This window comes from Capra hircus, chromosome 11, assembly GCF_001704415.2.
Source record: "Capra hircus breed San Clemente chromosome 11, ASM170441v1, whole genome shotgun sequence".
Taxonomy (NCBI): domain Eukaryota; kingdom Metazoa; phylum Chordata; class Mammalia; order Artiodactyla; family Bovidae; genus Capra; species Capra hircus.
In genome coordinates, this window is record NC_030818.1 from 72,242,483 (window position 1) to 72,258,296 (window position 15,814).

General features: G+C 45.1%; 1 protein-coding gene across 1 annotated transcript; it reads left to right on the forward strand.

Annotated features, from left to right (window-relative positions):
- Window positions 1-15,603, forward strand: CGREF1 (cell growth regulator with EF-hand domain 1). Its single transcript, XM_018055519.1, has 6 exons — window positions 1-113; window positions 12,392-12,482; window positions 13,516-13,581; window positions 13,659-13,729; window positions 13,869-13,993; window positions 14,477-15,603. Exons 2-6 carry the CDS (start codon window positions 12,403-12,405, stop codon window positions 14,921-14,923), a joined length of 789 nt encoding a protein of 262 aa, XP_017911008.1. The 5' UTR covers window positions 1-113; window positions 12,392-12,402; the 3' UTR covers window positions 14,924-15,603.

Genomic DNA, 15,814 nt, shown 5'->3' on the forward strand with positions numbered 1-15,814 from the left:
CGTGGAGCGGTCCGGGGGAGGGCCGGGCGGCGGGAGCCGAGGCGCGGCGGCGGCGGCGGCGGCGGCGGCGCACAGCCTCCAGCGACGACCCAGACGGACCGGCGCCGCCGCAGGTGGGTGCGAGCCCTGCCCGGTGGGTGGCCTGGGACCCCGCCGCGGGCAGCCGGGCGATGCTGCGCGCCGCGGGGCTGGACCGCGGGCGGGGGCGGCCTCCTGGCTCCGGGTCGGATGCTGAAGGCGCAGTGCCTCCGCATCCCTTGCGGCTCGGACGCAGCAGGAGCGCCGGCTCCCGCCTCTGGGCGCCTCTCCGAGGTTACCCCTGAGAGCAGGTAGAGGGAGGGCCTGAAAAGGGAGACCTGAGACCTGAGCTCCTTCGCGGTGATGGGGCGAGGTGGGGGCTGGGAAGGGTGAAGTTCATCATCCCCCCAGGGGCTTTTCCTTTCTGGTCTTATTCGTTGCTCTGACAATCCCGGGGGGAGGGGAGGCTGGCAGGAGTTTCATCCTCATTTGACAGAGGAGGAGAAGGAGGAACCGAGGGTTATCACCCTGTTGGCAATGGCAGGGGAGCCCAGCTCTCAGGTGTGGGACTTCTTGGTCTGTACAGCCATTGCCTCTTCTTTTGTGAGGGGGTGGGGTAGTGATAGAGTCACAGGCGGCTCTGGAGGGAGGAATTAAGGCAGAAGATTGAGTTCCAAATAACTTCCGACAGTATTAGCTGGAAATGGAATGGATGCCCGTGAGGTGCCAGACTCCTGTCCTGGGAAGTCCAGTAGAGGCTGATGGCCATCGACAGGGGTGCTGTGCAAGTGGTTTTGCACTAGATGGAAAGTCAAGCAACGGAAAGGCTCTCCCACATCCTAGAGTCTCTGAAATCCTCAGGGAGCAATACTCACTGCCAGTCACTCTACCTGCGTTTTCCAGTGCATCTCCCTGAGCCCCTTCCAGATAGATACCGTTATCCTCCTGGTTTTTTTCAGTTTGCATATTTTAGGCCTCACTATGGGGCATGAGGGGCTTCCCAGGTGGTCAGTGGTAAAGAACCTGCCTGCCAGGAGAGGTAAGAGACACCAGTTCCATCCCTGGGTGGGGAAGATCCGCTGGAGGAGGGCATGGCAACCCACTCCAGTATTCTTGCCTGGGAAATCCCATGGACAGAGGACCCTGGCAGCTACAGTCCATTGAGTCAGGCAGAGTCAGACACGACTGAAGCGACTTAGCATGCACATGGGGCATGAGGGATATTAGTTTCCCAAAGAAGGATCAAATCTGAGTCCCCAGAAACCAAGCCCCCTGCACTGGGAGCACAAGGTCTTACCCACTGGACTGCAAGAGAAGTCCCTATCCTCATTTTTTAGAGTGAAGGCCCCAAAACACCTGCCAAGATCACACTGTTAGTACTATGACAGACTGGATTCGATCAGAGTTCCAACTCCAAGGCCAGGCTCTCCTCCTATGCACCGATGCAAAGGCTTGAAGCAATCAAATACTGGAGGGTCATTGTGAGTGTGTGTGTCTGTGCGTGTGATGTAAATAACTGTATTGGATTATATAACGACTCTAATAATTGTGGTGGCTTTTCTGTGGTCATTAGGGTAAATTGTGTTTCAGCACATTGTAGTTATAGAAAATGATTAGGAACATATTTATTTGACAGGCAGTTTTCAATAACTGCTTTATTTCTGTTGCTTACAAGTAGCTCAAACGGTACAGAATCTGCCCACAATGCTGGAGACCCAGGTTTGATCCCAGAGTCGAGAAGATCCCCTGGAGAAGGACATGGCAAACAACTCTTCAATAAATAGTTAGAAATGTGAAAGGATGAAGAAATCACATTACACCAACCTCATTAAATGTTACTTGAGCTGCCTTAGCCTGGTGGTGCTGGTGGTTTAGTCACTCAGTCGTGTCCGACTCTTTGTGACCCCATGGACTGTAGCCCATCAGGCTCCTCTGTTTATGAGATTTCCCAGGCAGGATACTGGAGTGGGTTGCCATACCTTCAACAGGGAATCTTCCCAATGCAGGGATCGAACCTGGGTCTACCTGCATTACAAGTGTATTCTTTACCAACTGAGCCACCAGGGAAGCATGCCTTAGTCTGGCTTCCTTTAAATCATAGAGGTGAGTTATTTGGACTAAAAATGTCACATTTGGAAGCATGACTTAGGAGAATGTTACTGAGATGACACTGAAAGCCCATATGCAGTTATTTGCTTCTGAAGTGGACTGAAACCAGAGTGTTAAGGTTGTCAGGAAGGCCCAGGATATTTCAGGTAAGGGATGAAACAGCTTGGGCAAAAGAACTGCAAGGTGAAAGTGAAAAGTATTTCCACGTACTCCTGAACCCATCTGTTTGAAGCAAAATGTTAGGATGATGGAAAATTGGAAGATGAGTCTAAAAATGGTAACACAAGATCTGATCAGAGAAGGACTTGAATGTCCAGGTGAAGACTGAACTATAATAGAAATAGGGACCCACTGAAGGTTTTGGAACAGTGGAATTCCAGCAAAAGATTACTCTGATGCGGGTATGGTGGTAGTTTGGTCACTAATTCGAATCTGACTCTTGCCACCTCATGGACTGTAGCCCACAGGCTCCTTTGTCCACGGAATATTCAAGCAAGAATACTGGATTGGGTTGCCATTTCCTTCTCCAGGGGATCTTCCTGACCCAGGGACGGAACCCGGGTCTCCTACATTGCAGGCAGATGCTTTACTGACTGAGTTACCAGGGAAGCTGATGTGGCTATGGAGGGTTCTTTAAAACGAGAAGCTATCAGAGACAGGGACAAGAATAAGAGACTCCTTGTGCAAGGAGTAATTCGTTATCCACTTAGTATTCACTGGAACTCAGTGAAATAAGTATTATTATCTCCATTCTGAGGGATAATTAACCTACCTAAGGTCACAGGGACAGTCTGTGGTGCAGCTGGGATCTGAACCTAGGTCTGGCTGGTGCCATTGCCCTGTCCACTGCACATGCTGAATAGTTGCCTGCGTGTGACAAATACATAGGACCAAGAGGAGGAGAATAAGAGTAATTCATGTAGGCAGGGTTCAGGACCAGGTCATCCTTTTCAGGGCCCACTATTAGAAAAGATTGAGAATTTCAAGACAGAGACAGCAGAGCCTTAGTCTAAGCCCAGGGCCCTTCTGAGAGCAGAGCCCTGTGTGACTGCCAAGAAGCCAATCTATCATTATGACAATTGACAAATCGCCTCAAAGCTCAATGGCCGAAAACAATAGCATTGACTATGCCTGTGAGTGTACATTCTGGGCAGGACTGTGAAGACAAGCTCAGTTCTGCTCCGGCAGTGTTGGCTGGGATAGCTGGAAGGCTGTGGCTTGGAATCATCTACAGTTTTGCTCTCTCACCTGCCTGGCCCTTGGGTGGGAAGTGAGCAGCTGGGAGCTGCAGGAATCACAACCAGGACCTCTCAAGCATCCCTCTCCTTATGTGCTTCCTCCACGTGGTCTTTTCAGCACAGCAGACTTCTTCCACGTTGGTTCAGGGTGTATCTGCATGTCAAGAGAGGGAGAGAGAGAGAGCCAGAACCAGGCACAAACCCTGTTGTCTTTTATGACTCAGACTTGGAGGTTACTTGGCATCATTTCCACTGTTCATTATAAGTGAGTTCCTAAGTCCAGATCATATACAAGGAAAGGCAAATTTGAGTTCAGCTATTTCTCGCAAGAAAGACTTGGTAGATATGTTTTTCTCTTTTTTTTCCCTTTCCTTTTTTTCTGTATTTTATTTTTATTGGGGTATAATGGCTTTACAGTGTTGTGTTAGTTCCTGCCATACAATGAAGAGAATATGCTATTTGTTGTTTAGTTGCTAAGTTGTGACTGACAGTTTTGTGACCCCATGGACTATAGCCCGCCAGGCGCTACTGTCCATGGGATTTTCCAGGCAAGAATACTGGAGTGGGTTGCCATTCCTTCTCTAGGAGGTCTTCTCAACCCAGGGATCGAAACTGCTTCTCCTATGTTGTCAGGCAGGTTCTTTGCTGCAGTGCCATACATATACATGTATCCCCTCCCTCTTGAACCTCCCTTCTACCCCCTCATCCCCCCTCTCTAGGTCATCACGGAGCATCGAGCTGAGCGCTCCCTGTGCTGTGCAGCAGCCTCCCACTAGCTAGCTATGGTAGTGTATATATGCCAAGGCTACTCTTCCAACTCATCCCACCCTCCCCTTCCCTCACTGAGGGTAGACACGTCTTTCAAACCAGCACCGTTGGCCCAATGAGTGACTGGATTAGGGGGATCTGATGGGTGCTTCTCCTTTATGCCTGAACGGCTCCCACCAGTCATTCTTTGTAGTTTCCAAATGTCCTCTTTCAAAAGGCAACTCCTAGTGGTGATAATGCATTAAGCCTGGATAATAGGTTTTGGCAGCTCTGGGGGATTTAAATTATTCCTGTGCCTGCTGTTGGCCCAGGTCCTGACAGTAAACAGATGGGGAGGAGAAAGCAATTTGAAGATATCCAGGTGGGGAGACCAGAATGGTAGGTATATGTGAAGGCCCTGCAAAGCAGTCCAGAAAAACTTCTGGGAGGAAAATGCCTTATTATATAATATCACCAGGCGCTGCCTTTTACACATCCTGTCTTATCGAACCTTCACCACACCCTGAGAGATGCTCTCGTCATCCTCATGTTACAGATCAAGGTTCTAAAACACAGAAGTCACACAGTTGGTGAGTTGCAGAGTCTGCATTTGAACTTAGGCCAGCCTGAGATTAGGGCCCATACCGTTAAACTCTGGGCTACATCCCCTATTCCTTAGCAATTCTGTGTTTCTGTTTTTCTCTTAAATTGTCGTTTTAAGGTTTGTATCTTTTCCTATTTACATAAATATGTTAAGTGTTACGGAGAAAAAAGAATGAGTAATTTTACCTAATATTATCATCTTACTTACAAGTTAGTGCCTACCATATAGTAGGTGCTCAATAAATATAAGAATTGAATAAAGCTAGCCCTTATTCTATAAACTTATATTGACACTTGCCTTCCCTACGAAGGCTCACCTCCTTGGTCCTTGTCACCAAAGGTCTTGACTTGGGCTGCTGCTTCCCATGGCGTCCTCGGCCGCATCCTATGCCTACTGTCATTCTCCTTCTGGCCTCTTCTGGCCAGCTGGCCCATTCAACCATTTTGTGCCCCTATTTCCACCTTACAGCCTGGAGCCCTCAGCCTCCTGTCTTCAAACCCACAGCACACTGGGTACCAAGAACTGGGTGAGGCAGCCCTCCTGTCCACTCACCTAGACCCTTGCTAAGCCATTGCTTCCTAACCATAAACCCGCTGTGGGCAGAGCCTTTTCTCTAATCCTCACCCTCACATAATGCTGCAGTTCTTGGATTTTCACTCAGTCTCCATAGGGTTTCCATGGAGATTTCCGTCTCAAAGCCCCCGCTGGGAGTGGTGGTGAACAGCACCATCCTGAAAACCCTAAAGCTTTGAACGCTGTTCCCTCCAGTCCTTCATCACTTGTCTTCTGAACTTGATTCATGGTCTCTTTCATAATACAGAAGTTCATACTTTAAATATACTCAAATATGTCCATTTTTGTCCTTTAAAACAAATTAGAAATATTTATCATTTTTAATGGCTCTGTCACATAGTATGATTTGCTTAGCCTGTCTAAATGTTACACATTCAGGTTGTTTACAGTTCTTTGACTACTATTAATAGCACAGCTATAAATATCTTTATAATTTCTTTTCTATTTGTGTTCTTCCTTATGTAATCCTCAGGATGATACTGTTGGATCAGAGTTTTATGGCAATTAATTGGCAGGTTGCTCTAGAAATAGTTCAGGTTTATAGCTTTAGTTTATAGTTTATAGCTCCTAAAACAATATAGGTTAATACTCACTAACTCAATTTCTTCAAGGGTTGTAGGACTTTTAGAATTTGCAAAAAAACAAAACAAAATTTGCTATTTCTTTTGATGTCAGTTTTGATGTGAAGTTTTTCTAGGAAAATGGCTATATCTGCTAAGTTTACAACTTTCTTCTATTTCTACAGTTATGTCTGCTTTTAATTCCTAATGTTGTTTATTTGTGCCTTTTCTCTTTGTTCTTAATGAAAGTTGTTGGAGGTTTTCTAACTTATTACTCCTTTTGAAGAAACACAGTTGTTTAGCTTTGGACGATCCTCTGTAGAAGGAAATGGCAATCCACTCCAGTACTCTTGCCTGAAAAACCCCATGAACAGAAGAACCTGGTAGGCTACGTATAGTCCGGTCCATGGAGTTGCAAAGTCAAACATGACTGGAGTGACTTAGCACACACAGATAGACGCACACTCCTTTCTATTGTGTTTTAAATTTCTTGTATCTTTTGTTATTTCATTTCTTTTAATTTCTTTGGGTTTATTCTCTTTTACTAGCTTCTTGAGTTGGAAGCTTAACTCATTAGCTTTTAGCCTTTCTTCTAAGTTTTTAAGCCAATTCATTTCCCCTATAATACTGTTTTAGCTATGTATCTTGCTTTGATGTTAATGTTTCCAATATTATTCAATTTTAAGTACTGAAAATTTTCCATTATGATATTTTTCTCTGATGTATATTTAAGTGTGCTTTTTACAGTTATTATATAACTAAGGTGTTTTTTTTTTTTTTAGCTGTACTATGCAGCTTGTAGAATCTTTGTTCCCCAACCAGAGATTGAACCCAGACCCTCATCAGTGAAAGCCCAGAGTTCTAACCACTGGACTGCCAGAGAATTCCCTAAATGAGATTTTTTACATCATTTTTGTTACTGATTCCTAATGTAATTGCTTTTAATCTCATAACAGTATGAGACTGATTCTTTAATACTCATTGAGTCACATTCTTTGGCCTTCTGCTTTTCAGTTTTTATAAATAATCCACATGTGTTGAGAATATGCAGTTGCTAAGTGACTGGAGTTGGGTTCTCTATTTGTCCATTAGCTCAAGTTTAGTAAATGTTTTATCCAATCATCTGTCTACATTTTTACTAATTTTTAGTCTATTTAATCTTTCAGATTCTGTTTGATATATGTTCAATTCTCCCCCATAATAGCAGATTAGATTTTTCTGATTGAGTTTATGCCAGCTTTTTTTCTAAAGACTTTGTTTTAGAGCAGTTTTAGGTTCGCAGCAAAACTGAGAAGTTTCCCATGTAATTCCCTATACATGCACAGCCATGTCCATTATCATTGTGCCCCACCAGAATGGTATACGATGAATTGAGAACCTAAATTGACACAGCATAATCATCCAAAGTCCACAGTCAACCATAGGGTTCATCCTTGGTGTTGTACATTCTATGGGTTTGAACAAATTCCCTGGAGGAGGAAATGGCAACCCACTCCAGTATACTTGCTTGGGAAATCTCATGGACAGAGGAGCCTGGCAGGGTACAGTCCCTGGGGTCACAAAGAATTGGGCATGATTTAGCAACTAAATAACAATAGGTGTGTAGTGTTATGCCATTTATCATTTTAGATGTTTTTAGGCTAGTTGTTAGGTTTCTACAGGTTCAGAATTATACCTTCGTAGGGGATTAAATTTTCATGCATTTTATAATGACATGCTTTTATCTATAATAATGCTTTTCACCTTAAGGTCCATTTATTCTAATATTGATAAAGCTATGCTGGTTTTCTTCTCTCTAGTATTGCTTCATGTATCCTTTCCCCACCATTTTGCTTTCAACTTTTCTGTGTTAATCTCTTAATCTCTTGAAAATTGCATGTGATTTGTATGTTGTTTTATGTAATTTTGATAATCTCTATTTCTTAACTTATGAGTTTATACAATTTATGTTTATTATGATTACTGATATACTTGGATCTATTTTACTATCTTATTTTATGCTTTCTACTTGTCTTCCTTTTTAGTCATTTAATTAATTTTTAGCTTCTCTTTTTTCTGTTTTCCTGCCTTCCTTTGGAATGATTTTTAAAAATTTCCGTTCCTTTTTTTTCTGCTTGTTTGAGGTCAAACATTTCATTTCTATCTTTTAGTGGTTATTAGAAAATTTTTACATGCATAGTTAACAGTTGATCATTATGTCCACTCTCTTCCCAAACAACTGTCCTCACCTTATATCTTAATGTTGTCCAATAATGTAGCTCACACCATCTTTTTTTGCTCCATATAATAATATAATTATCATTGTTTAACAATCTTTGTTAGATTTCCCCACATTCTGATTTTGTGTGTGTGTGTGTGTGTGTGTGTGTGTGTGTGTGTGTGTGGTTGCGCTGGGTCTATTTTTACAAGCAGGCTTTCTCTAGTTGTGCAAGCTAGGGCTACTCTTCACTGTAGTGCCCTGGCTTCCTGTTGTGATGGTTTCTCTTGTGGAACACAGGCTCTAGCGCATGAGCTTCAGTAGTTGCTGCACGCTGGCTCAATAGTTATGGTTCACAGGCTTAGTTGCTGTGCTCCATGTGGAATCTTCCCAGGCCAGGGATTGAACTTGTGTCCCCTGCATTGGCAGTCGAATTCCTATCCACTCTACCACCAGAGAAGTCCCATTCTGATTTCTTCTTTCACCCTTTTTCCATGCATTCCAAATATTCCTTCTGGGATCATTTTCCTTCTTCCTGAGTTATATCTCTTAGAATTTCCTTTAATAGAGAACTGTTGGTGGTAAATTCTCTAATTTGTTATCTAAAATTTGTCAAACATTTTTTGTTTAATCTCATTCTTAAAAGATAATTTTGCTGAGATTAAAAATCTAAAATGGCCATTTCCCCCACCCCTTTTTTGACACATTGAAATATTATACTACTGTGTTCTGGCATCACTGTTGTGTTTTTTTTTTAATAATATTATATAAGCTTTATGTGTACTTTATATTTATACCTCTGTGTCCCCTACAGTGGGATTACCATCAAAAAATTTAGTTTCCATCCATCAATATACAGTGTATCTCCCTTAGCCATTTTACCCTCCCCCAGCCCCTCCTCTCTGGTAACCATTGTTCTCTTCTCTAGATCTATTTGTTTGTTTGGGTTTGATTTTTTCATTTATTTTATTTTTATTTTTAAAATAATTTTTCATATTCTGCATATGAGTAAAATCATATGGTATTTGTCTGCTCCATCTGACTTATTTCATTTGGTTTAGTACCCTCAAGGTCCATCCATGTTGCCACAAATGGCATTATTTCATCCTTTCTTATGGCTGAGTAGTATTTCATCATGTGTACGTGTATGTGAGTATACACATGTAAATATATATATATACATGTATATATATCACATGATTCCATATCTTGGTTATAGTAAATAATGTCATAGTAACATAGGGGTGCATTGTTCAGTCACTCAGTCACGTCTGGCATTTTGCAACCCCATGGACTATAGCACGCCAGGCTTCCCTGTCCTTCACCATCTCTCAGAGCCTGCTCAAGCTCATGTCCATTGAGTCACTGATGGCATTACTGTTGCTGTTGTGAAATCAGCTGTCTGTCTAATTATGCTTCCTTTTAGGTGATTTGTCTTTTCTGTTTGAGTACTTTTGAGATTTTCTCTTTTTCTTGGTTTTCTGTTTTTTCAGAACAGCAATTCTAGATGTGTATTTCTGTTTATTTAATCTGCCTGGGATTGTTGGGCTTCCTGGATGGGAATGTTAGTGTTTTGCAACATAGAATAATCTCAGCTACTATTTCTTCAAATTCTGTTTTTAATCCAATTTTCTCTATTATCTCCTCCATGCTGCTTTGTTTTATATTTTATATGTCTTTGACTCAATTAACTGTACTCTGGACTATTTATTTAGATCTGTTCTCCAGTTCACTAATTCTTACATCACCTGTCTAATTTATTTAACTCACTCATTGCATTTAAAAAAGAGTCAATCTTTTCTTTGTATAAATTACATTTTGAGAGGATAGCTATTTTAATCCCAACTATATGTAAGGAATCTCCTGTTAGTCTCTTCACATTCAATGGGCCCAAGCATTCTTTATCTCTGGTCTTTGCTACTGCATGAAGCATTCAGCTGATAATTCAAGTTCAGTTGGCTTGGTTTGGCAGATACCCTAGGCAAAAGTTGACTTCAAGCACAGTTTTCCCCCAGGGATTACTGTTTCCACTGTGGCTTTATGCTCTGGGTATTTCTTACTTTCTTGCCAACTAAATGCATTTAAAAATATACTTTCTATTTTTATCTAGCTTTGTGGTTACTTTCATTGGAACGTTTATTCTCATACTCCCAGACATGGAAGCCCGGATATTTTTCTAGTCCATCCTTTCATTGAGGTGTGTTCCCTGTGGCAGGACCTCTAAAGGTCCCCAAGCTGTATAGAGAGCTCAGTTCTGTCTCCCTTGGATGGGTCCAAGACCTATCTTCTCTCCTGGCTACAACAACTAAAGCCCAAGGATCTACGTTTCCAGCCAAAGTTCATGAACATTCTTATTTTTTTTTAAACCTATATATTTACTTATTTTTGGTTATGTTGGGCCTTGGCTACAGCATGAAGGAACTTCTGTTGTGCTTGGTCTCAGTAGTTGAGGGATATGAGCTTAGTTGCCCTGAAGCATGTGGGGTCTTAGTTCTTGGACCAGGGATTAAAACCACGTCCTCTGCATTGGAAGATGGATTCTTTTACTGGATCACCAGGGGAGTCCCCATGAACATCCTTAAGGCAGCTGTGCATCTACTTGGCCACACCAATAAACCATGTAGACTTACTGTATCTTTTCAGGCCAACTTATGCATAGAAAAACGGGGACAGTTTCTATGACTCTCAGTAGCTTCACCTACTTGTGGTCTTCCATGCTCAAGACAGCTCTATTTGTGCAATAGCTACACAAGCATCCACGTGTTGGCCAGATGCTCACCAACTCTAGGAAGATCTCTTAGGAAGATGATATCTTCCTTTTCAGTGGTCCTGAACCTTGTCAGGGTCATGGAACTCCTTGAGAATCGGCTGAAATCTATGCTCCTTTCTCCAGGAAAATTCAATGCCAGCCAGAGTATAGGGCACTATTTCAGAGGGTTCCTAATTGTCTGCTGTAGACCATCAAGGACCTGTTGATTTGTCTTCCTAGAGATGAGTTTGAGGTTTCAGGCCTCAGCTCTGGAGGGCTTCTGCTTCCTCAGAAACTCACATGATATGTACACGATCCTGGGACTAATGAGAAAGCTTCTTGCTCTGTGCTTTGGTTGATCCCCTATTTGACTATTTTTATTTAATCAGTTGATTGTGCTGCCAATGGACCTACACAATGTAGGCCTAAAAGAACATTTTTGTTTTTGTTTTTTTCCTTTCTACTGAGATCTGGTTTCCCCAACTGCATTTAGTAAATAGCAGTTCTTGGGACCACTGTTATATTGACCCTGATTTGTTGTGTTTTCAAGCCCTACCTGAGCGTTGACCTATTTCAAAGAGTCTTGAGTTTCTTTTGATTTGTTCTTTAGTGAGTTTTTAATAAATGCAAACAATTTATTTCCCTCCCTATTTAAGGCTTTTTGTGACTCTGCATTTCTATTTTTAAAAATATTTATTTAATTGGCTACACCAGGTCTTCGTTGCGGCATGTGGGATCTTTTAGTTTCAGGATGCAAACTCTTAGTTGTGGCTTGATGGGATCTAGTTCTCCACCAGGGATTGAACCTAGGCCCCCTGCATTGGGAGGGTAGAGTCTTAGCCACAGGACCACCAGGGAAGTCCCACTCTTGGCATGTCTAGTTCGGCCTTTTTCTTAACCTCTCTGAACTATTGGAGAAGGAAATGGCAACCCACTCCAGTGTTCTTGCCTAGAGAATCCCAGGGATGGTGGAGCCTGGTGGGCTGCCGTCTATGGGGTCGCACAGAGTCGGACACAACTGAAGCGAGTCTGTAAAATAATTGGACTGAGCTAAATCAGACATGCTTAAACTGCACTTCTCTGAGCACTTCCCCAGCCACCCGTTAATGTTACCTGTGAAATAGAGATCATTAGCGTATTGTTTCTGTTTTATTTGGGTATCTTCCTCAAGGCTTTGTGCATTAATACTCTGCAGGGGTATGCGGGCTGGAGTAGGGAATGATTATAGGAGCGGCAGTGAGGGCTAGTAGCTGTGACAAAATTTGCTGTAACAGCTCCTGACAGCTCTCTGACATCACGTCTGGAGTGACTTGGGCATGCACTTCTCTGGGGGGAACAGGAGTGGGGTGCAGGGAGAGGCTCCTGTCTGCAGCTCGGCTTCTCCCAACACAGGTCTGCAGTATGCCCTCTACGTGCTGGATCTGAAATAAGATTTACTGGGGATGGCTGATGTCCTGTGTGGCTCCTCCCTGTGCAGGAGTCCTGTCCCCTAGATGGCAGGTAGAGGCAGAGGGAAGCGTTGCTGTCTAATCCATCGATCCCCACTCCGTGGCAGACCCCTTCCCTCTGCTTCCCTACTCCTGTTCCTACTTCCAGTTACAGGAAGGATGTTACCTGTGATGATGAGAACGTTACTGCTGCTGCTCCTGCCCCTGAGTCAGGCTGCTCCCAAGGATGGCACCATGAGGTAATGGCATTCAGAGGGCAGAGCCATGGGCCCGGAGCAGGGGGAAGTCTCAGAGAGTGTAGTGTGGGCCCCTCTGCAACCTGGGAAAGTGGGTATATGCTCCTTGACTTCTGTGTCATCCCCACCACCTCAACCACTGCATTGTGCTTGTCGGAGTATCCTCTCCAAAGTGGGCATCAACACCTGTTTTCTGGGTTCACTTGGAACTGGGAGCTCGTTTCCAATGAGGTGTGAGGTTATGTGCTTGGGAAGGGGCTGCCCTTATCAGGAGCTTCTTACAGTGGAAGCTCCAAAGAAATAGAGATCCTTAGTATATCATTTCTGTTTTATTCAAGTATCTTCTTTGAGGTTTTGTGTATTAATACTATGCAGGGGGTATGCGGGCTGGGGTCAGGGGATGGGTACACGAGCAGCAGTGAGGGCTGGCAGCAGTGACAAAAGTTGCTGTAACAGCTCCTGACAGTTCTCTGACATCACACGTCTGGAGTGACTTGGGCAAACAGGGATCCCCGTCCAGAACTAAGAGAAAATCTTGAGCGTTATAAAAACCCTTGAGCAGATTGAAACTCTAAGACTACGCCTCAACGTGGGGGGTGAAAAGAGTCCATTTTGTGTTATGGAGCACATTGGGTCTATATAAAACTGGGCAGTACCAGGGCTCAGCTAGAGACCTGTCCCTTAGCAACCAACATCACAGGAGAAGAGTTGCCACAATCCACATCGTCCTGCCGCCCACTGTGCTGGTTCCTTGGAGCACTACCTTGTGTCTACTGGGTGTGGCCTCCTCTAGCCACCACCTAACCAGATATTTTATTTGGATTTTCACTTAACATCTAAGCTAGAAATCTGCAAAGGCAGAATCTGGGGAGTAAGGTCGTGCTCCTGAGGTTCCCCCCAAGGCTTTTGGGGACCCAGAGAAGCAGCTCCTTTTGGGCCTGGGAGGTGATCTCTATCAGGAGCTTGGGAGACAAGGTTATGAGGCTGGGCCCTTGGGGAGGCTCTTTGCAAGGCCAGTCCTTCCCTCCCTCTCCAGGTTGGACCCTGAAACACAGCATCTGCCTCTGCCCAACCCCTTCGAGCCAGGCCAGGAGCAACTTCGGTGAGTAGGCTGGGGTGAGGCCAGGCCTGGGGCTGCAGACTGGTGTCTAGTGGGCTGATTTTCCACTTTTTTGCCAGACTTTTACAGAGCTACCTAAAGGGACTAGAGAGGATGGAAGAGGAGCCAGAGAACATGAGCCGAGAGCAGGGTAAGAGGCTGGGCTGATGGGGCCAGTGGACGGGAGGCTCAGGGCAACCAGAGCTGGGACTGACGTCGGGCCAGCCCATGACTCCTGCCTGATCCAGCTGTCCCCTGATGCCTCTTCTGATCCAGCTTCTCTTCCTTAGTTCTCCTCTACCTCTTTGCTCTCCACGACTATGACCAGAGTGGACAGCTGGATGGCCTGGAGCTGCTGTCCATGTTGACAGCCGCTCTGGCCCCTGGAGCTTCTGACTCTCCCACCACCAACCCGGTAAGCCCTTCTTCTCCATGAAGAAGACCCAGCTCCTTGGGGTTTTGGGGTTTATTTTAATTTTATTTATTTTTGGCTTTACTGGGTCTTCATTGCTGCAGGCAAGCTTTCTCTAGTTGTGGCAAGTCGGGCTGCTCTCCAGTTGTGGTCTTTGGGTTTCTCATTGCGGTGGCTTCTCTTGTCACAGAGCACTGCCTCGGGTGCACAGGCTTCAGTAGTTGTGGTGTGTGGGCTTAGTTACCCCCAGGCATGTGGAATCTTCCTGGACCAGGGCTTGAACCCACGTCCCCTTCATTGGCAGGGGGATTCTTAACCACTGAGCCACCAGGGAAGTCTGCTTTTGTTTTTCTCATCATGACTTTTTTTTTAATAGTGAATCCCCTGTAAAAGGAGGGCTCAGAGCCTGCATAGCAGGGATGTAGGTCGTATGGGGAGGGTCAGGGTTCCTGGGGGCATCTCCAGTCACTACAGACTCTTCCACAGGTGATCCTGGTAGTGGACAAGGTGCTGGAGACTCAGGACCTGAATGGGGATGGGCTTATGACCCCTGCAGAGCTTGTCAACTTCCCTGGAGAGGCTCCAAGGCACACAGAGCCCAGAGAGCCTCCGGAGCCACAAGATGCTGGGATGCAGCCTCTGTTGGCTAAAAGCCCACCGAGACAAGAAGCATATGAAGCTCTGAGTCCTGGAGAAGCAGCTGGAGGACAGGCAGAGGCCAGAATGGAGTTCTTGGAGCCTGTACAGGAGGCTGGGGGACAGGCTGATGCTGTAAGAGAAGCCCCAGGCCCTGGAGGGCAGGTTGGGGGACAGGTAGAGACTGGGGATGCTGGAGGGAGAGCAGAAGAACTTCTAGGAGAAACACTGGGGTCTAAGAACGTCCCAAATGAGCTTGAGATTCATGCTATTCAACTGGAGAATAGTGAGATGTAAACCCTGAGGGTACAGGTTTGCACCACTAGAAGTCTCAGTGTTGGAACATAAGCTCTAAGGGTAGGGTGTGTATATTAGGATGACGACCACCTCTGTGCCCCTCCTTGGCCCCAGCAGGTGGTAGGTCTTTCTGTGCAGTTCAGTTCAGTCTGTGCAGTTCAGGGAGACCCTAAGTTGAAGGGCAGCTTTAGGGCCCAGATGACCAATAAAGAACTGAATGAACCCATCCCCCTGGGCCATCGATCCTCTGGCCCAGCATGCCCTGGCCTCAGACTGCAGGGGTCAGGGACCAGACAGGCCTCTTGGGAGGGCAGGAATTCAGTTTACCCAGTGTTCCCAGACGAGACACAGAAGAGTTCAGCACTAGGCCACAGCCAGCTGCAGACAACTGGGGAAGGGAGCCCAGCCTCTTCCCAGGGCCCAACCGCCAACACACCCTCCTGTATTCAGGGCAGGTCTGCTCCATCACCCTATATCTGCTCCCCACCCCTGAAAATATTAATAATAACTGCCATTTACAGAGTGCCTAGTGCACATCGGGCATCATGCTGGGCATTTTATAGATTATGATTTCATCCTCACCATAATTATATGACCAGATGGAATGATCTCTATTTGACAGATAAGGAAATTGGGGAAGATGGAATTCAGTAACATACCCAAGGTGAAAGTGAAAATCACTTAGTCGTGTCCTACTCTTTGCGACCCCATACAGTCCATGCAATTCTCCAGGCCAGAATACTGGAGTGGGTAGCCTTTCCCTTCTCCAGAGGATCTTCCCAACCCAGGGATTGAACCCAGGTCTCCCGCATTGCGGGCGGATTCTTTACCAGCTGAGCCAAAAGGGAAGCCCAAGAATATTGGAGTGGGTAGCCTATCCCTTTTCCAGGG